At 37.7% G+C, this 26,946-nt stretch overlaps 1 protein-coding gene across 2 annotated transcripts in view; it reads left to right on the plus strand.

Moving 5' to 3' along the window:
* RNF2 (ring finger protein 2) overlaps positions 1 to 24,071 on the plus strand; it is a 67,638-nt gene extending 43,567 nt beyond the window's left edge. The window contains exons 3-7 of one of the 2 annotated variants that reach the window (XM_082673527.1): positions 577 to 737; positions 1,384 to 1,599; positions 7,797 to 8,069; positions 9,138 to 9,309; positions 23,430 to 24,071. In XM_082673527.1, coding sequence (XP_082529653.1) covers positions 577 to 737; positions 1,384 to 1,599; positions 7,797 to 8,069; positions 9,138 to 9,309; positions 23,430 to 23,456 — 849 coding nt within the window. In that variant the 3' untranslated portion in view covers positions 23,457 to 24,071. Of the gene's footprint in view, positions 1 to 576; positions 738 to 1,383; positions 1,600 to 7,796; positions 8,070 to 9,137; positions 9,310 to 9,657; positions 11,701 to 23,429 lie in introns of those variants that run through there. The other variant, XM_082673526.1, reaches the window with a different exon arrangement.
* The last annotated feature ends 2,875 nt before the right edge of the window (positions 24,072 to 26,946 follow it).

Raw genomic sequence — 26,946 nt, forward strand, 5'->3', positions numbered from 1 at the left:
ACTTTTTAAGGTTCAAAAGGTGATTTTAAAATTAAATCCTGTTAAGCTGTGTATAAATAGGGAATACTTGTATTTGAATTTTAAAATCTTTTAATGGATGGCGTGAAATGTATAGTTTATTATCAAAATGGTGCAGTTTTGCAGATGGAAGAAGTTTTAGGGTTCATTTAGCTTAACTTCCTCATTTTGCAGGTAAGAAAACAATGTTAAAACTAATTATTTAGTGTCACAAAGCTAGTTGTAGAACTAATAGAACCTAAGCCATCTGATTCCATATTCAATGCTTTTTTTATTGCTATACCAGGGTGATTTAACATTAGTTATCTTTTAAATATATAATATGTTATCTTTAGCATTAAAATAAGGGCATTTATATAATGCTTTGGTGCTGGGGCTGAGGGGAGTTGGAGGAGATTATAGCTAAAACAAGATTGGTTGTGAGTTGACAGTGATGGTGACTGGGTGATGGGTATATAGATGTTCATTTTTGTCATTTTCTATATTCTTACGTTTGAACTTGTCCATAATTTTTTTTTAATTAGGTAGCATTTAATTTTAAAGTGATGCTTTTTACAGGAGGCAATAACGGATGGCTTGGAAATTGTGGTTTCACCTCGAAGTCTACACAGTGAATTAATGTGCCCAATTTGTTTGGATATGTTGAAGAACACCATGACTACAAAAGAGTGTTTACATCGTTTTTGTGCAGACTGCATTATCACAGCCCTCAGAAGTGGGTATGTTAAAATGAATTATGCTAGGTACTTAAATTATACAAGGACAGTGTTCTAGTGCTCTGTGGGTTTTGAGAAATACATTTTCTATAAGTGTTCATTTGAGAATTGGAAATTTATCTAAAGTCTAGGTTTTAATTATTGGAGAATCTTTGTTTCGAAACAGTTGATTTTATATAGTTTTAGAAGCTTTTTAGGATGAGTTTTTGTTTTGAGGAAATTACAAAGCATGAAACCATGATTTTCTCACTTAAGTATAATGTCCTGATGACTATTTTAATAAAATAATTCATAACATATAAATTAATATATATTAGTGGATAGTTTTTCCATGTGTAGCATGGATATCAGAAACAGGAAATTTAGGAAGGAATAGATTTTTATTTCTAAAATGGTTATATATAATTTATCATGGGGAAGTATTTAGTTTTTTCTCTATTGGCAAGTAGTATGGAGAGTCTCATGTTTCAAAAATCTTGCTTAGTCATTAGTCAGATATTCAAGGAAAGTCAGGTTAATCAGTTTAAATTTCTGCGACTTAGTAAAGCTATTGGAATAAAGATGATAATTATCTGGAAGCTGGCTATTTTTGTCTTTAGCCCAAAGATCCTGGCATTATTTACATTTTCTTTTCTCTCTTTTTATTTAGCAATAAAGAATGCCCTACCTGTCGGAAAAAGCTAGTTTCCAAAAGATCACTAAGACCAGACCCAAACTTTGATGCGCTCATCAGCAAAATTTATCCAAGTCGTGATGAGTATGAAGCTCATCAAGAAAGAGTATTAGCCAGGATCAACAAGCACAATAATCAGCAAGCACTCAGTCACAGCATTGAGGAAGGACTGAAGATACAGGCCATGAACAGGTATATGGGAGAGAAGGCCAGGCAGGGTGGCCATTTTTCCACTCTATTAAATACTGAATTAACACCCTCCATTTTGAGATAGATAAAATGCAGTAACAAATAGTAGTTCTGTGTGGTTACCTTTTCTTGAAGGTATAAAATATGTCTCTAGGCCTAATACGGTATTCGATTTAAAGTACTAGAGTCTTAAAAAAGACAAGACAAGACAAATACCCTCTTATACCCACTTCTCCCTCCACTTACCATTGTATTTCTTCTCTTTAAAAGAGTTGTCTGTGCTTACTATATCTAATACTTCTACTGTCCCATTTTGAACTCCTCCAGTCAGGCTTTATCCCAGTGCCTCATATCACCCTTGTTGAAGTTACCATTGACCTCCACATTGCAAAACCCAATTGCTGATTCTCAGATCTCATCTTACTTAGCAGCATTTTATACAGTTAATTTCTCTTTTCTGTTTGACTGGTTTCCTTCCGCTGGCTTTCAAGAGACGATATTCTCCTGGTTCCCTTTGTATGTCGTTAGCTGTTCCTTATTTCAAACTTAACATGTTCAGTACTGAACTTGTAATTCTTATCCCCTACTTCTCTTCATTCTTGCTCATTTTAGTTGATGGCAACTCCATCATCCTACTTGCTTTAGCCAAAAACTTTGGAGTTACCTTTCACCTCTCTCTTTTTTCCCAGTCCGTATTCCAGTTTGTGAATAAATATATTTTTAGCTTTTTCCATAATATATCCAAATTGGTCTAGGCAACCACCATCTTTCATTTGAAAGTGTTGAAATAGCCTCCCAATTGGTCTTTCAACTTTCCATGCTTACCTCCACATTGTCTGTGCCCAGCACAGCAGCCAGAGTGATAAATTGGAAGTCAGGTCGTACTTCTCCTTTGCTTTGAAGCCTCTAATAGCTTCTATTCACATTCAGGTTAAAAGACTTTAATGATAGCTTCCAAGACCCTATATAATCTGAGCACTTTCCTCACCCCTATTCTCTTTTCTGCTCTGACATCTCCTGATATGTTTAGGCCTCAGGGAGAGTCAGCATCTTCCAAAGCCACATTGCAATAAAGTCAGCCACCAATAAAGCCACATCCCAATCTAGTGGCTTTCACCTTGGCTGAATATCAGAATCACTTGGAAAGCTTTTAAATCCTAGGGCCCCAAAGGCATCACTCCAGACTAAGTAAATCAAAATCTTTGATTGGGGTACAGGCATTCGTATTTTAAAAGTTCCAGAAGTGGTTCTGAAGAGTAAACTTTTAGTCTTTTACCAGGAGAAAGAATCCCCTTCATAAAATCCTTTATAGATAGACCTTTGATTTTGCTTGAACATTTCTAGTGGTGGGAGTATGTGATAGAAGCTTCTTTCATTTGTTAATAACTTTATTAAAGCTTCTTGGCTGTTTTTGAGACTTAGCAAGCTTGTTTCTGCCTCAGGGCCTTTATACTTCCTGTTCTCTCTTTCAGGAACCCTCTTCTTCTAGATAGTCCACATGGCACACACACTCATTCTTCAGGTGTCTGCTAAGTTCCCGTCTTCCACCACAGGACTCCATACTTTCTTACCCTCTCTGCCTCATTTTTCTTCATAGCACTTACCATTCTCTGAACATGTGTGTGTTATTTGCTGTACTAGAATAATATAAGCCCTAAGAGGGTAGAGACTGTGTGAGTATTACTGATTCTTATAACACCAGTACATAGAACTACATTTGGCTTAAAGTAAATAGTTTTGTATGAATATATATATTTTTAAAGTTCTTCCCTTATATTGAATTAAAATTAGTCTTTTGTGTGTAGCAGTCTTGATATGTCTTTGTCAAAATACTTATGTTGGGTTCTATATTTATTTCAGATTCTGCTTCTATCTACTAGTCCTCAAATAATTTCATATAAATATACATTCTTATATGCTCCTCTAAAGGCTAAATATTTACATTCCTAATTTCTTTTATTCCTCATATGACATTCAAGTTTGTTGGTGTATAATTCTTGAAATGCTACCTCTAGAACAGTATGTAGTGTTATGGATATGATTTGATAAATGCAGGACATGATAGGCTATTGATCTACCTCCATTATCTGAACATTATTTTATGAATGCTGCCTGAAATTACATTAATCTAGCTCTGTTCTTTGGAAAGAAGTGTGAGGTAAAAATAAATACATTAGACAAGTAACCCTGTTGAGTTTTTTGTTTGTTTCATTATTTTGGTCTTTCCATATCACAGTAGAAAATTATGATAAAAAACATAAAATTTACCATATTCAGCATTTTTAAATATACAGTGCAGTATTGTAAGTGCATTCACACAGTTGTACAATCAATTTCCAGAACTCTTTTCATCTTATAAAACAAACTCTGTACCCATTAAGCGACAGTTTCTCATTTCTTCCTCCTCTCCTCAGCTCCTGGTAACCACCATTCTACTTTGTGTTTCTGTGATTTTGATTACTTTAAATACCTCATATATGTGGAATCATACAGTATTTGTCTTTCTGTGACTGGCTTAATGTCTTCAAAGTTTATCCATGTTGTAGCACCTGCAGAATTTCCTTCCTTTTTAAGACTAATCCATTGTATGTGTTCACTTTTTTTTTTAATATAAATTTATTTATTTTTGGCTGCGTTGGGTGTTTGTTGCTGCACACAGGCTTTCTCTAGTTGCGGTGAGCGGGGGCTACTCTTCATTGCAGTGTGCGTGCTTCTCATTGTGGTGGCTTCTCTTGTTGCGGTGGCTTCTATTGTTGCGGAGCAGGGGCTCTAGGCGTGCAGGCTTCAGTAGTTGTGGTGTGCAGGCTCAGTAGTTGTGGTTTGCGGGCTCTAGAGCGCAGGCTCAGTAGTTGTGGCACATGGGCTTAGTTGCTCTGCAGCATGCGGGATCTTCTAGGACTAGGGATTGAACCTGTGTCCCCTGCATTGTCAGGCAGATTCTTAACCAGTGTGCCACCGGGGAAGTCCCAGTGTTCATATATTTTTGAATCATAGTTTTGTCAATTAACATATTAGTCACCCCCTCTTAATTTTGAAATGCTGTATAGATTTCATAAACAGTATTTTATTTTTGGGGGGGGAAGTTCTTGAGCATCTTTCCTAAGCAAGGATGCTCACTCGCACCACTTCTATTCAACATGGTATTGGAAGTCCTAGCCACAGCAGTCAAAACAAAAAAGAAAGGGAGGGAGGGTATCCAAATAGGAGGGGAAGAGGTAAAATTGTCATTATATGCAAATGACATAATACTCTATAGAAAACTGTAAAGACTCCACACAGAAACTATTAGAACTAATAAATGAATTCAGCAGAGTAGCAGGATACAAGATTAATATACAGAAATCTGTTACATTTCTTTACACTAACAACGAAATATGAGAAAGAGAAAGTAACAAAACAGAACAATCCTGTTTAAAATTGCTTCAAAAAAAAAAACCCTAGGAATAAATTTAACCAAGGAAGTAAAAGACCTATATGCTGAGAACTATAAAATTGATAAAGGAAATAGAAGATGATTCAAAGAAATGGAAAGACATCCCATGTTCTTGAATTGGAAGAATTAATATTGTTAAAATGGGCATACTGCTCAAAGCAGTCTACACATTTAATGCTATCCCTGTCAGATTACCCATGGCATTTTTCACAGAACTAGAATAAATAATCCTAAAATTTATATGAAACCACAAAAGACCTAGAATTGCCAAAGCAGTCCTGAGGAAAAAGAACAAAGCTGGAGGCATAACCCTCCCAGACTTCCGACAAGACTACAAAGCTACAGTTATGAAAACAGCATGGTACTGGTGCAAAAACAGACATACAGATCAGTGGAACAGAATAAAGAGCCCAGAAATAAACCCACACAACCTGTGGTCAACTAATCTTTGACGAAGTAGGCAAGAATATACAATGGAGAAAAGAGTTTCTTTAGCAAGTGGTGTTGGGAAAGCTGGACAGCCACATGTAAATCCATGAAGTTAGAACATGGCTTCATACCATACACAAAAATAAACTAAAAATGTCTTAAAGACTTAAATATAAGACGTGACACGATAAAACTCCTAGAAGAGAGTATAGGCAAAACATTCTCTGATGTAAATTGCAGCAGTATTTTTTTAGATCAGTCTCCCAAGGCAAAATAAATAAAAGCAAAAGTAAACAAATGAGACCTAATCAAACTTATAAGCTTTTGCACAGCAAAGGAAACTATAAACAAAACAAAAAGACAGTGTACAGACTGGGAGAAAATAGTTGCAAATGATGAGACTGACAAGGGCTTAATTTCAAAAATATGTAAACACCTCATACAACTAAGTATCAAAAATCAAACAACCCAATCAAAAAATGGACAGAAGAGAAAAGGGAGCCAGCCCTCCTACACTGTTGGTGGAAATGTAAATTGGTGCAGCACTGTGGAGAACAGTATGGAGGTTCCTTAAAAAACTAAAAATAGAGTTACTATATGATCCGGCAGTCCCACTCCGGGGCATATATCCAGAAAAGGTGAAAACTAATTCGAAAAGATACATGCATCCCAGTGTTAATTGTAGCACTGTTTATATTAGTCAAGACATGGAAGCAACCCAAGTGTCCATAACAGATGAATGGATAAAGAAGGTGTGGTACGTACACACACACTCTCTCTCTCTCTCTCTCTCTCTCTCTCTCTCTCTCTCTCTCTCTCTCTCTCTCTCAAATATTAGCCATAAAAAATGAAATACTGTCATTCATAGCAAAAGTGGAGATTATCATACTGAGTGAAGTAAGTCAGAGAAAGACAAATATATGATATCACTTATATGTGGAATCAAAAAAATAATACACATGAACTTATTTACAAAACAGACTCATGGACATGGAAAACAAACTTATATTTACCAAAGGGGAAAAGGGGAGGGGGAGGGATAAAGTAGAGGAGTATGGGTTTAACAGATACGCATCACTATTTATGAAATAGATAAACAACAAGGATTTACTGTATATAGCACAAGAAACTATATTCAATATCTTGTAATAACCTACAATGGAAAAGAATCTGAAAAAGAATTTTATATACATATGTACGTATGTATGTGTGTATATAATTTACTTTACACCCAGAACTAACACAGAATTGTAAATCAACTATAGTTCAATTTAAAAAAAAAGTTCTTGAGCATCTTTCCCAAGCAGTGGGCTATTATTTCCTTGTTCTGGCAATAAAAATGTAGTAATGACACTATTCTTAGAAGTGCATGTCGTTCTTTCATATTTCTTTTTCATCACATATTCCCTCCTTTTTCTTGTATATACAGCTGGAGAGGCAATACATATGGTAGAAAGAATGTATCGAGTTCTTCCTCTGGTTCTGGTGCTTACTAGCTTATAACCATGGACCTTGGACCTCAGTTTCATTGGTTTTTCTCAATTATAAAATGATAATAACGTTAACTGCCTTGATAGTTGTTTTGATGGGTAAATAAGATGTATACACAAAGTACCTTGCCCAGTTACTGGTTTTTAGTATTTGAGCTTGTTAGAGAGCTGCTTCTGTGTTTATGCTCCATATTTAGATACCATCGCATCTTCTGCATTGGAATAATTTTGCATTGCATTAGCAGACTTTGGGTGAGGTCAGCAGCGGGCAGGTAGTGCTTACCATTACTCTTAAATCCTGTTTCCCTAAGAAATTCTAATTAAAAAGGCATAAATATCTTCCCTCAGAACTGTAAATTTTTCATAACTGAATTATGCCTTTCTTTAGATTTAAAATCTCATAATAAAGGAAATCATCAAAATGTAAATATTTGCCAATAATTCCTATAATCAATAAAGAAAAGTTTTAAGGGAATATAAACATTTGTTTAATTTATTCAGATGTTTGCCTGTGTATAAGTGACATTCCCTAGACCTTTCAGGGACATGTGGGAAATAAATGACATTATTCAACTTGGAGCAAATTCAGTTATCAAGATGTTTTTAGAATTTAGTTTTGGGGTTTTTTTTTTTTTTTTTTTTTTTTGGTTACGCTGCGTGGCTTGCGGGATCTCAGTTCCCCGACCAGGGATTGAACCCAGGCCATGGCAGTAAAAGCCCGGAATCCTAACCATTAGACCACCAGGGAACTTAGAATGTAGTAAATTCAGTAAACATACTTCAAAATTGATGCATTGAAAAGGCCTAAATGAAGATTTCATGTTTTTTGTTTTGTTTTCCTTAACTAGATTACAGCGAGGCAAGAAACAACAGATTGAAAATGGTAGTGGAGCAGAAGACAATGGAGACAGTTCTCACTGTAGTAATGCATCCACACATAGCAATCAGGAAGCAGGACCTAGTAACAAACGGACCAAAACATCTGATGATTCTGGGCTTGAGCTTGATAATAACAATGCAACAGTGGCAATTGATCCAGTAATGGATGGTGCTAGTGAAATTGAATTAGTATTCAGGCCTCATCCCACACTTATGGAAAAAGATGACAGTGCACAGACAAGGTAAGCGTGTGGGTTAGTTTCAGATTACCTGAATTTAGAATGTTAAGGAGTTAAAAGGCAACTTTAGATAAGAATTAAGGGTGACATTTGTCATCCCATTGATTGCCAGGGTTTGGTTGGATATTTTGGCTGCCTGAATTGTTGTTTTCGTCTTTCCTCATGTGCTTCCTACCCACAGTTGCGTATCTGAAAGGAATGCCCCTTCTAGGTAGAGGAGGAGAAAGGATCATTTAAATTTCTTAACAATGATGCTAGGGTGTCAGAAGGCTCTAAAATTCATGCTGGCCAGGATGGCTGCTTTACCACTATATAACTCTAGAGAGCCTGTCCTTGAGTGCATATAAGCATCAAATATTTATTGAGTGAGTGAGTAAATGGTATATGATGCTTTAAAAAACAATTAGCATTTCAGTGCTTTGTCTTAAAAACCTAAAACTTATTAATTCTTAGACAAGAAATTTGCTCATATTCTTAGTTTTCTTCTTGCTGCTGTAGACTCAAAACTTCTGATCATTGGGATTGAGGGGTATGTTCTTTTTCTTCCTCTCGGTACAGTGTTATTTCTATTTGATTTTTGTCATTCTGTGTCATATTTTATGGATGGTAAGATAGGTAGAGCTTTCATGGCCTGGTAGATAGTGAGCTTGTACTTTTACCGTTTCTGTACCTTTTCAATAAGAAATTTTTAGATAATAGAGGAATAAATTTCTGGTATTTTGTCAATAATTGAGACATTTTACATTTTATATACCTTTTTAGAAATGTATTAGTTTTGTTTTGTTTTGTTTTGTTTTTGCGGTACGCGGGCCTCTCACTGTTATGGCCTCTCCTGTTGCGGAGCACAGGCTCTGGACGCGCAGGCTCAGCGGCCATGGCTCACGGACCTAGCCACTCTGTGGCATGTGGAATCTTTCTAGACTGGGGCAAGAACCCGTGTCCCCTGCATCAGCAGGTGGACTCTCAACCACTGCGCCACCAGGGAAGCCCTTAGAAATGTATTAGTTTTATAATTTATGTATGTTTTATCACTAATCTAGAAAGTAAGGTTTTAATGATTTATTTTTCCAGATACATAAAGACTTCAGGTAATGCCACTGTTGATCACTTATCCAAGTATCTGGCTGTGAGGTTAGCTTTAGAAGAACTTCGAAACAAAGGAGAATCAAACCAGATGAACCTTGATACAGCCAGTGAGAAGCAGTATACCATTTACATAGCAACAGCCAGTGGCCAGTTCACTGTAAGTATTTAAAATAATAGGCTGTTGAAATTGGGAGTACATTGATCATCTGAGAGTGGAAGGTTGTGGGGTGGGGCCTAATAAAATGGTACAGACTCTGGAAGGAGGAGAAATTGCAACAGGTAGTTAACTTGATATATCCTTTGTTCTTTTATGAATAGTGTAAGTGACAAGTTTATCTTAGGATTTTTTTTAAAGATGGACTTTTTTAAAATTGGGGTATAGTTGTTTTACATTGTTGTGCTAAGATGGACTTCTCTGTTTGTTCCATCTCACAATTTTGTGCTTTGAGCAGTTTTCATAATTCTTTCTTTTTTTTTTTTGTTTTTGTTTTTGTTTTTGTTTTAGGTGTTAAATGGCTCTTTTTCTTTGGAATTGGTCAGTGAGAAATACTGGAAGGTGAACAAACCCATGGAACTTTATTATGCACCCACAAAGGAGCACAAATGAGCTTTTACTAAAACCAATTCTGAGAATGAACTTTTTTATAGCCTATTTCTTTAATATTAAAGATGTACCGTCATTACTTTTATGGACAGAACATTGGATATGTTGTTCAGTTTTCTTTCTGAGCCAGATTCGTTTACACTATTAGAATCTTTTCCCCTTAATTTAAGATATCCTTTTTTGGAAGGGACTGCAGTTATTCAGTACTTTTTCTTTCCTTTTAAAACTATATCTAGGGTTGTATGTTTTCACAAAGTGTGGTTCCATTTGGAGCATCTTGGAGCTTTTGACCCAGGAATTTTTCATAGTTCTGTATTCTTAAGTGAAGATTCAGTTGGCCGTCCTTTCCCCTCCCCTCAGAAGTTTTTTAGGCCTACAGAATGTTAAATAATATGTATTTTGACTTTTTTTCCTGGAGTCTTGTATATTTATAGTTTTCTATATAAGCTGTAGTATCTTCATGAAGACCAAGGCTCAAATTTACTGTGCGTAAAAAACAATTCTCATAGGATTATTATTTTCATGGTGTTTTCTTCCATAATATCTCATTTTTTTAAAAAAAGTTCTTTATGAACTTAGTGTCCATTGTCATGCAATGTTATTTTCTTCCATTTTTTTCTCTCTAATTTTGGAATTTCTGATCCTGGGAAAGAGAACCAAACAAGATCTCAAGTTCTGTGAGAACTTGGTTCATTCACAGATTTCATTGAAGAAAGAAAAATTAAATTGGTCTTATGTAGTCTTCAAGTGTATATTTAAAGAAGTCTTTTTTGCATTAGTTCTACTGTCACCTCAGTTCCTTTATTATGTGTTATGTTTTTTCCTATTAAAATACCAGAGACATGGAGATATTTTGCACTTTAGCCTTGATGAAAAGTACAAGATATGTTCAAAGCTTCCCTGATTCTTTTCTTATTGGTAGCCACATAAGTTTCAAAAATAACATGGTACATAGAAGTAACAATGGGGAAAAATTTGCTTCTGTTTGAAAAGTGTGTTTAGCATTTTGGGTTGCCATATCAGTTTATAAATTTTGGTGCTCTGCTAATTATACTCTTTCTAGAGAAGCAAGTTAATGGAGCTTGAGCCCTGCCTTGATGTGTAGTGAAAGATAATTCTGTAGAAGAATGTCAGCCAGCATGGTAAAGTTGTTCTACTCTTCTTAATTGAGTTTTATATTGAAGGACAGTGTTTGGTGTTTAGAGCCAAAAGGCTTTATGATTACAGGTCAGAAATAAGATTGACTTGCGTTTTATTTTTCGTCCCTGTCCTGATTCCAGGTATGTTTCCAAGTTTATATTATCACAGTATTTACAAAAACATGTTTGCATTGAGAATTAACCATAAAAGGTTTTTGCCAGGGGAGAGTCATCCTCTAATACCATTGTAACTAAAGCCTGTGTTGTCATTGTAAATATTTACCTGTCATTTTTGACAGATTGGGGCCAGCTTGATGTATTAAATCTTCACCCCAATACGAAAATTAAAAGGCTTGTGAAATTTTTTACCATTTTATCGAAATATTTAAAATCTGTTTTTACCTTGGGAATCTGTGCCATGAAATTTGAAAACCACCAAAAATCAAGGGAAATTTTGTAGTCAGTTCCTTTTCTGGTATAATGTTAAATTGTATAGATTATTAATGCATGTCCACTGAATATAACCCTGGTTTTGTGATATAACTGCTTAGATTTTATTGGTGACATTAGGTTAATGGTTGCATTAAATAACTAAATTCCCATTGTGATTATTAATTGAAATTTGTCTTTAGGCAAAAAGTTATTTGTGAATATAAGCTTTGTGCTTAGAGAATGTATGTGTTTTTATCTGTCAGTATGGGAGGATGTAAATTCTTTGCATCATTAGTGAATTTATTGGATGTGTAATCCTTTGAAAAATATAATTATAGGTATTTGATAAGAGCATTGAATGTGTAGTGTCGTGTGTGTGTATGTATGTGTATGTGTGTGTGTTTTGGAGGGTGGGTACTATTTACTATTAACTACCAGCCATTTCATAAAGTATTTATTATTTAAGTAACTTCTATAACCACCGTCTCACCTGAGGAACAAAAGGCTCACTAAATAGGACCTTTGGATAATACATTATCATTTAAAAATTTATTATGGTAAAATATATATATAAAACCTAATTTATCATTTTAACCATACAATTAGTTCAGTGACATTAAGATACATTCACAATGTTGTATAACCATCACCACTATCTATTTACAGAACTATTATCCCAGTCAGAAACTCTGTACCTGTTAAATGATAATTCCACATTACCACTCCTACCCCCAGCTCCTGGTAAACTCTGTTCTACTTTCTCTCTTTGACTTTGACTATTTTAGGCACCTTATATATGTGGAATCATACAGTATTTGTCCTTTGTGTCTTATTTCTCATGGCATAATGGTTTTAAGATTCATCCATGTTGTAGCATATATCAGAATTTATTCCTTATTATGGCTGAATAATATTCCGCTGTATGAATATACCACATTTTTTTAATCCATTCATCTGTTGATGGGCCCTTAGATTGCTGGACACTTTTTGCTGTTGTGAATAATGCTGCTATGACCATTTTTGTACAAGTATCTGTGTGAGTCCCTGCTTTAAATTCTTTTGGGTATATACCTGGGAGTGAAGTTGTTGAATCACATGGTAATTCTATATTTAATTTTTTGAGGAACTGCAAACTTTTCTACAGTGGCTGCACCATTTTGCAATTCCTCCAGCAATGTAGAAGGATTCCACTTTCTCCACATCCTAACTAACACTTGTTATTTTTGTTTTTAATAGCTGTCGTGATGGATGTGAAGTGTTATTTCATTGTGGTTTTGGTTGCATTTCCCTAATGGCTTGTGATGCTAAGCATCTTTTCATGTACTTATTAGCCATTTGTATATATCTTCTGTGGAGAAATGTCTATTTAAGTCTTTTGCCCATTTTTAATTGGGTTGTTTTTCTGTGTGTGTTGTAGGAGTTCTCGATATATTCTGGATATTAATCTGTCATCAGATACATGATTTACAGGTATTTTCTCCCATTCTGTGGGTTGCATTTTCACTCTTTCAGTAGTGTCCTTTGATGTACCAGTTTTTAATTTTGATGAAGTCTAGTTTTTCTTTCTGTTGCCTGTTCTTTTGGTGTCATATCCAAGAAGGCATTGCCAAATCCAGTATCACGAAGATTTTCCTCCAAGAGTTTAGATCTTTGATCCATTTTGAGTTTTGTATGTGGCGAAAGGTAAGGATTCACCTTTGTTTGCATTTGGATATCCAGTTTCCCCAGCAACATGTGTTGAAAAGACTGCCCTTTCTCCATTGAATGGTCCTGGCAGCCTTAATTAATTAATTTTCAATTGATGAAAATTAATTGACCTTATATGTCATGGTTTATTTCTGAGGTCATATTCCGTTGGTCTGTATGACTGTTCTTTTGCCAGTACCAGTCAGTTTTGATTATTGTAGCTTTGTAATTAGTTTTACGTTATCATTTTAAATCTTAAGGCTGGGGAAGACAATATTTCACTTGTACGTTTAAGAAAATTGAGGCTTAGGATTCTGACTTGGACAACTAAACAAGAAATAATTAAAATGCCAGATGAGAAGAGGTGTCTCTTTTGAATTCCCATCACATTTCTAGTTAGAAATATTTGATTTTCTAAGTTTTAGAAACATGATTATTAGAAAGGAATAGTAATTAGTGTTCCATTGTTGTAATTATAAAAATGGCTTCTTTGAGAACTTAATGGAGTAAGGACCTCTGAAAATCTGATGTTCCATAAAAGCAATGAGAACACTAAAAGTTGTCAAAATCAACTTTGTCAGAACTCTAAAAATTAACTAAAGGCTGCCAATAGTCTAAAAAGCACTTATTAAACAGAAACCGTAACAATATATTTTGTAACTTGTGTGTGTGTGTGTCTGTGTGTGTGTGTGTGTATGTATGTATGTGTTATACTGCTTAAGAACCCTGCTTTAGAGTCTGGATTTAAATTCCAAAATTCCAATGCAATCTGCCTGGATTTAAATTCCATGCATCACTAGCCTTGGGCAGGTGATGCCAAGGTCATCATTTGACCTTGGGCAATTCTTTTTTCGTTTCTCCAGCACCCAGCCGCAATGGGCAAGTTGGTTTGTAACATTTTATATTGCTCTATCTTTCCCTAGTTCCAGGGTAGCCTTGAAAACAAGTAGCCTTGCAACTATGGTAGCTGTTAAAACCAGCAGCCTAGTTGACACTGGAGGGGACTTGAAGCTAACCAGAAAGCCCACCCCAGAGAACTGTCACTATTTGACCTGTCTGGTACCTCACTGAAAAGCTCTATTCTCAGAGCTTGTCTTTATTTAACCTGACTCGACTCACTGTGTGCAAACAGCTCTGTCTTCAGCCTGTTTGTGGAAAGCAGCTGAAGTTGTTTACCATAGAAGCTGCCTGAGGCAGTGATAACAATTGGGGCTAAAAAGACACTGACCAAAAAAGAAAAGGAAAAGCTGAGGAATGACATATCTGTAGAGGACTTTGAAAAACTCCAGCATATTCCTGGGAATCTAGAAGGCCACATGCGCAAGGCTGTATGCATGCCCAAGAGAAAAATGAAGAAGGCACCATTCTCACCTGTGACAGAACTTGAGGCTCTGCAAGTAGGAAGTGAAGGCTAGGGCAGAGTTGTAAACTGCGTGTTGGAGTGTTGAAGGCCTATCCCAACACATTCACAGAGCACTTCTTCAATGCTAGGAGAGTTATTGTTTGAAGGCATTTAAGGAGATTTCTGTCCAATCATTAGCTGACTTCTAAGCTAACAAAACAGAATATAATGGTCACACTCAGCAAAGAATGCAGACTTTACAGAATTAGTCCAAGAAGTTCACTAACAAATAGCAAACACAACAAACCCTGGGGAGGGAAGGGATTCTGTTGTTCAGAGTTGCCACATCATATTAAATGTCTAGTCTCAACAAAAATTTACAAGACATGCAAAGAGACAAAGTGTCTGGGAGGAAGCCCAGATGTTTGACTTATTAAGCAAAAACTTTGTTAGCTTTTAAAAGCATGTTCAAAGAACTAAAAGAAACTATATCTTAAAAGCTAAATTTGAGGGTAATCTTTCACTAAATAGAGAATAAAAGTAAAGAGAAATTATGATAAAAGAACCAAATAGAAATCCTGTTTTGGAAAAATATAACAAGTGAAATAAATTCAGTAGAGGGCCTCAGAAGCAGATTTGAACTGGTAGAAATATTCAGCAAACTTGAACAGAAGTATCAAGAGGTATCAGTTGAGAGTGTCCTCTCAGAAAAAAAGGAAAGGAATAGAAACTAACACAACATTGTAAATCAGCTATACCCCAATATAAAATAAAAATTAAATTAAAAAAAAAAGGAATGAAGGGGAAATAAAGCTGCAGAGATCTGTGGGACACTGTCAAGTGTATTAGCATAACTGGGGTCCTAGAAGGAGAGAAGAGAAAGGGGCACAAAGTGTATTTGAAGAAATAATTGTGCAAAACTTTAGAATTTTATGAAAAAGAATCCGCACATCTCAGAAGCTTAACTAATGCTAAGTAAGACAGACTTTCAGAAGCAGCAAGAGAAAAGTGATCGCATACAAGGTATCTTTAGTAAGATTAACAACTCACTTCTCATGGGAAATCATGGTGGCTGGGAGAGTAGTGAATGACATAAAAAGCACTGAAAGAAAAAGTCCACCTAGAATTCTGTATGCCACAAAATTATTCCTCAAAATGAAAGAAATTAAGATGTTCACACATAAAAACAGAACAAATTTGTCACTAGCAGACCTGCCTGCCTTACAAGAAATACTAAAGAATCCTTTAGGCAGAATTGAAAGGTCATTAGATAGTAAGTTGAATCCACACAAATAAGTAGCACTGGTAAAGTTAACTACATAATTAAACATAAAGGACAGTATATTTGTATTAGCTTGGGCCGCTATAACAAAATACCATAGACTGGATGGCTTAAACAGAATACATTTGTTTCTCATAGCTTTGGAGGCTGGGAAGTCCAAGATCAAGGTGTGGGTAGCTTCAGTTCCTGGTGAGGGCCCTCCTCCTGGCTTGTAGACAGCTGCTTTATCACTGTTTCCCTGCATGGTAGAGAGAGCTCTGGTTTCTTTCTCTTCTTATAAGGACACTAGTCCCATAATGGGGGCCCCACTCTCATGACCTCATCTGAACCTAAGTACCTCCCGTAGGCTCAACCTCCAGCTACCATTACATAATGGGTTTGGGGAAGAGACATTCAGTCTGCAGTAGTACTTCTTATTTGTAAGTCTTCTGATTTAAAAGAAAATCACATACAGTAATAAATATGAGACTGTTGAATGGGTTATAATGTGTATAGTTGTAATTTGTATGGCAATAGCATAAAACATCACGGAGGGAAGAGCTATATTGGAGCAAAGGTTTTATTGACTATGGAAATTAAATTGGTGTTAATCTGCAGTCAGATTATTTTAAATTAAGATGTTATCATCCCTAGCACAACCACTAAAACAATAACTCCAAAATTAGTAAAAGGAATTAAAATGGTATATAAGAAATTAACATTTAACACAAAAGAAGGCTGTAATAGAGGAATAGAGAAATAAGACATAACAGAGAAGACGATAAGCAAACTGGCAGATACAAATCCTGTTACTATGAATTACATTGGATGTGAATGGACGAAACAGTCCAATAAAAGGCAGTTGGCAGAATGGATTAAAAACATGCAACTATATTGCTGTCCACAAGAGACATGTTTAGTTTCAAAGAAACAGATTGGTTGAAAGCAAAAGGGTGGAAAACCTCAACAGAAACCAAAAGAACCTAAATAGCTATACTAATTTTAGACAAAAGAGACCTTGGGCTTCCCTGGTGGCGCAGTGGTTAAGAATCTGCCTGCCAATGCAGGGGACATGGGTTCGAGCCCTGGTCTGGGAAGATCCTACATGACGTGGAGCAACAAAGCCTGTGCACCACAGCTACTGAGCCTGTGCTTTAGAGCCCACGAGACACAACTCCTGAGCCCGTGTGCCACAACTACTGAAGCCTGCACACCTAGAGCCCATGCTCTGCAGCAAGAGAAGCCACCCAATGAGAAGCCCACGCACCACAACAAAGAGCAGCCCCCGCTCCCCAACTAGAGAAAGCGCAGCAATGAAGACCCAACACAGCCAAAAATAAAGAAAAAAAATTTATTTAAAAAAAGAGACCTTAAGACAAAAATTGTTAGTAGAGACATAATCATTTATAATGATAAAAGAGCCAGTCTTCAGGAAAATGTAACAATTGTAAATATGTGTCCACCAAACAACAGGACCCTAAAATACATTCCCAGATGAGGCAGAAAGCAGCATAATTGAAGGGAGAAATAGACAATTCAACAATAATAGTTGAAGTCAACACGCTGTTTTCATAGTGGACAGTTTAACTTGGTAGAAGGTCAACAAGGAAATAGACTTGAACAGCACAGTAAACCAACTAGACCTAACATAGCAAGAGAAAACTTTACCCAACAATAGTAGAATACATACTCTCAAGTGGACATAGAATGTTCTCCAGGGTCGGTGATAGGCTAGATCATAAAACAAGTCTCAGTAAATTAAAAGAAAAAATTATTCAGTTTATGGACTTTGGCTACAATGAAATGAAATTAGAATTCCATAGCAGAAGGAAATTTCGTTAATTCGTAAATATGTGGAAATTAACCAATACTTAAAAAAGGTCGGAGGAAATATCAAAAAGCAAATTGGAAAATATTTTGAAGTGAATGAAAATGAAGACACAACATAGTAGAACTTATAGGATGCTGTGTTTAGAGGGAAAATTACAGGTGTAGATATTAACAAAGGAAATCTCAAACTAATAACCTAACCTTCCACCTTAAGACTGTAAAGAGCAAACTAACCACAAAACAGGCATAAGGGAGGGGGGAACATTGAAGCAGAAATAACTGAAATAGGTCATAGGAAAACAAAAAAATCAAAGATGGTTCTTTGAAAACATCAACAAAATTTACAAACCTGTTGAGAAGACTCAGATTACTAAAATCAGCAATGAAGAATATCAACTACTGACGTTATAGAAAGAAAAATGATTATAAGGGAATAATATGAACAGTTGTATGCCAACAAATTAGGTAACCTAGATCAAATGGACAAATTTCTATAAAGACACAAACTCTGAAACTGGCTCAAGAACAAATTGAAAACCTGAATAGATTTATAATAGATTGAATTAGTTACAAAAAAATAACAACTTCCCACAGAGAAAAATGGCCAGACCCAAATGACTACACTGGTGAATTCTACCAAATGTTTACAGAACTAAAACCAGTCCTTTGTAAATTCTCGCAAAATATAGAGTATACTTGTTAACTCATTCTGTGAGGCTAGTATTTACTCTGGTACCAAAACCAAAGGCATCACAAGAAAGGAAAACTACAGATCAGTGTGTCTTATGAATACAGACATGAATCTCAAACAACAACAACAAAAAGCCCTACTAGCATGCCAAATCCAACAATATATAAAATGATTAATGTAGGACATCTGATTCTAGGAAGATGGAGTAGTATTTTCCCAGAATAGGCAGACAGAAAATCAATTAGTCATTGCTAAGGGCTGGAGAAGAGTTGAAAATTATGGCTATGGGGTTTCTTCTTGGGGGAATGAAAATTAGTAATTCTAAAGTTGGTGATGCTTGTATAACTCTGAATATTTAAACCCCCCTGAAACAATTCCTTAAATAATATTTTAAAAGGGTGCATCTTATGGTAAGTGTCTTATATCTCAATAATGTTATTTATTTATTTATTTTTGTGGTACGCGGGCCTCTCACTGTTGTGGCCTGTCCCGTTGCGGAGCAACAGTCTCCGGACGCACAGGCTCAGCGGCCATGGCTCACGGGCCCACCCGCTCCGCGGCATGTGGGATCTTCCGGACCAGGGCACGAACCCGCGTCCCCTGCATCGGCAGGCAGACTCTCAACCACTGCACCACCAGGGAAGCCCAGGTTGTTATTTTTTTAAATGACTCCCTTTATAGAAGACAAATGGGTCTTCAGTTACAGATATAACTTTCAGTGCCATTCAGCATACTTTTAGTCTAACCCTACTTGCCTTTTGGGCCCAGTTAAAATTAGAGATGTATCTTAGATGGTGTCTAAGGTTGCTTCCAGCTTAAACATTTAATGATGCATTCTCATGCTTACAAACAGCATGTTTTCTTATCACAGATGATTTATTTGGTATAAAACTGTGACCTTTTTGAATATGGCTATACATTTTATTAGTTACAGAAATTCTCCTGTAGCTGCTATGTGTTTGAAAGTTTACAGCTAGAAACCACAAGCTTCCTTTTGTAATTTTGTTTAATTAGGAATTGATTTAATAAATGAGTTGTGTAGCTAATCTGTGATTATTTTAGCAGAATGTAATTGAAGAGCTCTCTTCAGTGTTCTTAAGTTATACCAAATTTCTTTCAAATGAGCTCCTCAAAATCTTAAGTGGTATTCTTTCATTGTGTATAGCCCTTAATACCAGTCTCCACTTCAGGTGGCTGCTTTAGTTTGCTAGGTCTGCCATAACGAACAGACAGATGGCTTAAACAACAGAAATTTATTTTCACACAGTTCTGGAGGTTAGAATTCCAAGATCAAGGTGTTGGCAGAATTGTTTCTTCTGAGACCTTTCTCCTTTGTTTGTAGATGACATCTTCTCCTTTTGTCATCACGTGGTATTTCCTCTGTGCATGTGTGTCCTAATTTCTTATAAGGACACCAGTCATACCAGATTAGGGCCCATTCCCAGTGACCTCATTGAATCTAAATTATACCCCTTAAAAGACGCTATCTCCGGCTTCCCTGGTGGCACAGTGGTTGAGAGTCCGCCTGCTGATGCAGGGGACACAGGTTCGTGCCCTGGCCTGGGAAGATCCCACATGCCGCGGAGTGACTGGGCCCGTGAGCCATGGCCGCTGAGCCTGCGCGTCCGGAGCCTGTTGCTCCGCAACGGGAGAGACCACAACAGTGAGAGGCCCACGTACTGCAAAAAAAAAAAAAAAAAAAAAAGACGCTATCTCCAAATATAGTCATTCTGAAGTACTCAGGGTGTTAGGACTTCAATATGAATTGGGGAGGGTGGGGGGGCACAGTTCGGCCCGTAACAGTGGCTAATGCTTGTTATTGGCCTAGACACAATTTAGCAGGCAATTCCTAAGGTAAAGATGAAAGCATACTACTAAATTATGCTAAATTTATCTTTTAGCAAAACATAAGATGGCCGGAGTCTTAGACTAAATTTTATTCATTTGGTGACCAGTAATAAAAATATATTGAAAGTACTGCTCAGTTGGCAAGTAAAAGTTATTTTCTAAAAGTGTACTTTTTCTCTTCAGTCAATGGATTAAATTTTAAACCAAACTCCATTAAGATGGTACCAAAGGAATACATTTTTAAAAAAATGAATAAACTCAACAGGTCAAAGATAAGGATTTTGGAGACAGATGTTAGCTGTCAGCACATTGGGAAGACGAATGTTTTCACATGGATGGTGAATGGTCAGTGGTAACTGATAGAGCAGCATAAAGAAAGATCAGGAATGTCCACAGAAACCTTAAAAATTGGAGCCCTTGGACTGCTGGAAAAGATAAGGGTACAAAATGAGCATGAAAATTGGATTGGTTGAATGTGTGTATAAGGAGTATTTGGATCCACAGAAACCATCCTCACCACTAGAAGACTGCCTTTCCATTGTCCCATCAGGAGAAGGGTGATTGGTTCTCTATAAAATATGAGCCAGAGCTGTGTGAGACTTGGGACACCAGGCATAGCAGAGGGGGCCCCATCCTGAATGTTGAGATGACCCTGTTCCCTTCCCATACAAAGTCCCCAGAATGCTGGCATTCTGATGACCACTAGGTAGAAGACTGGAGGATTCCTCTTGGAGAAACCCGCAATGACATTTGAGGGTAACCCAAACAAAAAAGTTGCACTTTCTCAGTCGCCTTGCAGTATGGTGCACCAGTAAATAGACTTGAATAGACCTTTGCACACTGAAATATAAGAAGCTAGCCCAAGTCACCAGGCATTTGAGGAAAGCCTCTGACATGAAAGACAGGCTGAAACTATAACAGATCAAAACTGATGAAAGATGAAAAGATGAAAAAATGAAAAAGATAATGCAGGAAGCAGAAAAAAACCCAACTTTAAAATCTCAGAAACTCGGGGCTTCCCTGGTGGCGCAGTGTTTAAGAATCCACCTGCCAATGCAGGGGACACAGTTTCGAGCCCTGGTCCAGGAAGATCCCACATGCCGCGGAGCAACAAAGCCCGTGCGCCACAACCACTGAGCCTGCACTCCAGAGCCCGTGAGCCACAACTCTTGAAGATCACGTGCCTGGAGTCCGTGCTCCACAACAAGAGAAGCCACCGCAGTGAGAAGCCCGCGCACCACAACGAAGAGTAGCCCCCACTCACTGCAACTAGAGAAAGCCTGCACACAGCAACGAAGACCCAACGCAGCCAAAAATAAATAAATGAATTTATTAAAAAAAAAAAACCTCAGACTCTTACATTCACAAATTAAAAATAATATCTTTTAAAGGAAATATGCGAGAATAAAAGAACTTGGAGATTATAAAATACAATAGGAAAAATGTTTAAGACCAACAGAAGTATTGGAATGCAAGTCAGATGCATCTCACAGAAAGTGGTAAACAAAAAGGTGGAAAATAGAGAAAAAAGTTTAAAAATCTATCTAGAAGGCCCAAAATTTAACTGTAAAAAGTTTTAGGAAGAGCGGAAAGGTTAAATGGAGAGGAAATTATTGAAGAAACAACGTAATAAAATGATTCAGAAGTGAAGGACCTGGGTTTCCAGATTGAAAGGACCCCAAGAGTGCCTAGCACAAAGAATAGTAAGAAGCTGCATATCAAGGACAGGAGCATGTGATAAAAGGATTCTGAAAGATCCAGAAAGGAGAAAACACATGCACATGTTCAAAGAGGTAAAAAAACATAGTACCAGGCATCTCAAAAATAGTATAAGAAAATTATATCCTTATCTTCTACAGTATTTAGTATATAGGAATTTAATAGGTGGTACCTAAAATTGAATTGAAAATTCAAAATTGAAAATAAGAGGACTGTTAGTATATTATGTAGAAATAAGGAGTGGATCTTTGGCCCACTCCTTCCACCTCTAAGAATTTACTTAACTTGTGAAATAATGTATATGTACTACTTCGGTAAAAAAACAAAAACAAACAAACAAAATTTGCCTTCTGTTCTCATTTCTGTATGTGAATCTGATGTAACTGTGGCCAAGTGTCTTAGTTCCTCTACCCCATTAGCAGTGTCTTCTGTAAGATGAAGGGGTTGATGTTGCCTATGGTCCTTTCTATCTCTAAAACATGAACTTTTATCTTTGAAAGTATGGAATAAAATCTTTACAGGGTTGAGCACACACTTAATAGATTCTTATCAAATGTATTGAGATTTTCAAGTTGTGACAGATTACTGAGAGAGCTCTGGAATTTAATGCAAGTTTACCTGTTATCTTCAAAATGTCGCTTGCAATGATTTTGCTGTCAATTGAGTCCAAAGTATAATGAATGGTTGACGGTTTCAGATATGGAAGATGCTCAGTAGGCCAGTGGTTAACCATAGTTTTGTAATAATTCTGTTCCTGAAGTTTCTATGGAACTGCCTTTAGTCAAAAGTTGACAATTAAACTTTACGTATGTCTATATTTCCTTTAATAAGGGTTGATCACCAAGTGGCTAAAAGCATGAGTACTGAAGTCAGCCTGGGATTGGATCCTGGCTCTTTCATTTGCCAGTTTTAGAGTGGAATTGGATAAATCTCATTGAGCTTTGCTGTAAGCTTATATGATATAATCTGTGTAAAGACAACAATGTGTAATGCTAAATCTCACATAAATATAAGCTATTAAAATTAACATGTCACTTCCTAGGAAATGTTTTTACTTGGCAAATTTTATTCTCGGGTCTCTATCTGGGGTCCCCAACCCCTGGACCATGGACCAGTTAGAAACCAGGCTGCACAGCAGGAGGTGAGCGGCGGGCAAGCAAGCGAAGCTTCATCTGTATTTACAGCCGCTCCCCATCGCTTGCATCACTGCCTGAGCTCCGCCTCCTGTCAGTTCAGCGGTGGCATTAGGTTCTCATAGGAACGTGAATCCTACTGTGAACTACACATGTGAGGGATCTAGGTTGCGTGCTCCTTATGAGAATCTAATGCCTGATGATCGGAGGTGGAGCTGAGGCGGTGATGCTAGCGCTGGGCAGTGGCTGCAAATACAGATTATCATCAGCAGAGAGGTTTGACTGCACAGAGACCATAATAAATCAACTGCTTGCAGACTCATATCAAAACCCTATCAATGGGTGGCAAGTGACAGTCAAGCTCAGGGCTCCCATTGAGTCTGCATTATGGTGAGTTATATAATTATTTCATTATATATTACAAAATAGAAATGAAGTGCACAATAAATTTAATGTGCTTGAATCATCCCGAAACCATCCCCCCTCCCCCTGACCCCGGTCTGTGGAAAAATTGTTTTCCACGAAGCTGGTTCCTGGTGCCAAAAAGGTGGGGGACGGCTGGTCTACATGATCTAAAATTCTCTCTTCATAGGGGCTTCCCTGGTGGTCCAGTGGTTGAGAATCCGCCTTCCAACACAGGGGACATGGGTTTGATCCCTGGTCGGACAACTAAGATCCCACATGCCATGGGGCACACTAAGCCCGCATGCCTCAACTAGAGAGCGCGTGTGCTGCAAACTACAGAACCCACGTGCTCTGGAACCCACACCACGACTACAGAACCCATGTGCTCTGGAGCCCACATGCCACAGCTAGAGAGCACATGTGCTGCAACTAGAGAGAAGCCCGTGTGCCACAACAAAGAGCCTGTATGCTCTGGAGCCTGCACACCACAACTAGAGAGAAGCCCGCACGCCACGATGAAAAATCCTGCATGCCGCAACAAAGATCCCGCATACTGCAACTAAGACCCAATGCAGGCCAAAATTAAAATAAATTCTAAAAAAAAGGGCTGGGGTGGAGGCAAGCCCCCTAGACCTCTTAAAAAAAAAAGAGTGATTCACTGGGGGCCATTATATAGTAATCTACCCCAGCACATTAAAAAACAATAATAATAAAATTCTTTCTTCACAGTCAACTTCAATTGCATAAAATAGGTTGAAGAAGTTTACAGTTTTGGGATAACTCACACTTACAATTTACTCACATTTTAAAGTTAATAGTCTTATCATCCCCCCACCCCCACCCCCAAGAGCCAGAAAAGGATCCTTGAGCTAGAAGAGGAGTTTCTTTGTAGAGTGGGGAAAGAGAGGCAACAGAGAAAGGGAACATGGCTATGATTGTAAAGCGGCGTGGGCAAGTGTAGACAGTCTTTCTTTCTAGATGTTCAGCTTTTGTAAACTCTTCCTGGGCCTTGTGATTTCCCTTTCCTAAAGAGTATGGGAGTCAATCTCCGTATGAAGTCTAACATTGTGAGATGCCCACTTTTCCAGCCTCCTTTGTAACTTTAAGGCTGAGATTGTTATAAAAGACAGTTTGATCCTACAAATTGTGTGAATTTGCTGTCTTGCTGGGTCTCTTCAATGAGAGTAGAGACACTGGGCAGGAAAGATTGGCATTCTCAGAATTGGAATAAGAGTTTCAGAAAGATTTGGATGAATGAGTATCTTAAATCCTTAACTCCACTGAGCCTAACTTAAAATGAAAGAAACTCCTTAGATATTTGCTGCCTTGGTGTATGACTGCTTAATAACCTCACTTCAGGTGGTTAGTTACCTGGGAAAAAGCAGTGTATATGTTCTGTTATCCTTAAAATCCCCCATTGTCTCCAGGACATACAGAAACAAAGTGTGACCTGAAAGAACGTTTTGCTTTTTTTTTTTAATCATATATACTGATATGCGGAGAATACCAGGGAAATAGATTTTGAGTATGCTGGCTCCTGAAGGGAGGAATGTAATTTTAAATTGGGTCAGGTTATCAATATGGGTATACTTATACCCAAGGTTAAGGCTCAGTTTGCCAGCTTGAACAGCTGGGGATAGTTCTGTTCGCTTGTTATTTTGACTCAGCAATGGCTTATCTAAATTGGAAGTAGGATGCTAGAAATTCCTTGATATAATGTAGAGAAGGGAAATCAAAGACTTAGGAGGGGGAATGTTGGGGAGGATTTATAATATGATCTGCTCAACCAAATCTCACTATATCCCTCCTGAGGGCCTGATTCACTCTGTTTACCAAGGCATTGAGAAATACACTGCTGAGCAGAGAACTACACCCTTGAGAAGCTTTATAGTATGTCTGTAGGCCATGAACGCCAGTGGGAGGTGCATACATTGAAATGGACTCCTTGATGCCGTGGCCGTTGCCAGAACTTCAGTGTGTCAGAAACCAAGTAGTTCCCTTAATGCTAGACTAGAAAGGTGGTGTAGTTACTATAATAGGCAGTAGGACTAACAGGGTGGTCAGTATGGTCTGTTTTTCTTGGGTTTGGCTAATTGATTGTGTGATCCAAAGGACAAAAGTGGTTCTATTTGATTTATATAACTGAAAACTATAGATCTGACTTGAGCCAATATTGTAGTCACCATCTCTTACCCAATTCCCAGGCCCGATATTTTTTTTGCGGTACGCGGGCATCACTGTTGTGGCCTCTCCCGTTGCGGAGCACAGGCTCCGGACGCGCAGGCTCAGTGGCCATGGCTCACGGGCCCAGCTGTTCCGCGGCACGTGGGATCTTCCCAGCCCAGGGCACGAACCCGTGTCCCCTGCATCGGCAGGCGGACTCTCAACCATTGCGCCACCAGGGAAGCCCCACAGGCCCGATTTAATGCCTATTCCCAGAGCCTTAACATCGCAAGTATAATATGTATGTTCCTCTTAATCTTCTCCAAAGTAACCTGTGGCCGTTTACCAGAGCAATTATGCAACAAGGAAATAAATTCCTAGACATTTTGGGATTACTGAACTGGTCTTGAGTTAGTTCTAATTTGTGGGAACCAGAACATCATGCATTTATTCAGAGTGGAGGCTTATGAAAGTCAGGTGATAAAATGGAGTTTTAACCCATATCTGCTACAGTGGCCCCTAAACCCATCTCTTGGTTACTTCCCATTCATTTCATGAGTGTATGGTTAAGAGTATTAACAATAGCAACTAGCAGAGTCAACACACTGGTTTCCTCATGGTGGAATAGGAACTGGTTTCTTGTGTTTACCAAATTTTAATGGAGGGATACAACTGATATTACTTTACAATGTGATCAACATTTACAGTGTCCTAAATTGCTACTACTGTTATAGTAACAAGGTGCTAATGTAGAATTAGATGGAATTTAAAAGGTATTTCCTCTTTAGGTTGGTAAAATACCTTAACAGAGTTCCAAACTACTTCCTACCAAACTTTCTTTGGAAAATCTGCCTGTATATGTGATATTAATACATATAGATATGTAAGTGATTCAGTATTTTTACAGATTATACTCCATTTAAAGTTATTCCAAATGGGGCTTCCCTGGTGGCACAGAGGTTAAGAATCTGCCTGCCAGTGCAGGGGGCAAGGGTGCGATCCCTGTCCGGGAAGATCCCACATCCTGCGGAGCAACTAAGCCCGTGCACCACAACTACTGAGCCCACGCGCTGCAACTTCTGAAGCCCGCGTGCCTAGAGCCCGTGCTCTGCAACAAGCCACCGCAATGAGAAGCCTGCGCACTGCAACGAAGAGTAGCCTCTGCTCGCCACAACTAGAGAAAGCCCGTGCGCAGCAACAAAGACCCAATGCAGCCAAAAATAAATAAATCGAAAAAATAAAGTTATTCCAAATGCCTATATTTCCCTGTGCTGTACAATATATCCTTGTTGCTTATTTTTTTTTCTTTTCCTTTTTTAAAAAAATTGGAGTATAATTGCTTTACAATGTTGTGTTTCTGCTGTACAATGAAGTGAGTCAGCTATATGTATACCTATATCCCCTCCCTCTTGGACCTCTCTTCCACCCCCCCTGCCCCATCACACCCATCTAGGTCATCACAGAGCACCGAGCTGAGCTCCCTGTGCTATATATAGCAGGTTCCCACTAGCTATTTATTTTACACATGGTGGTGTATTTAT

This window comes from Grampus griseus, assembly GCF_964374135.1.
Source record: "Grampus griseus genome assembly, chromosome: 1".
NCBI classification, from domain to species: Eukaryota; Metazoa; Chordata; class Mammalia; order Artiodactyla; family Delphinidae; genus Grampus; species Grampus griseus.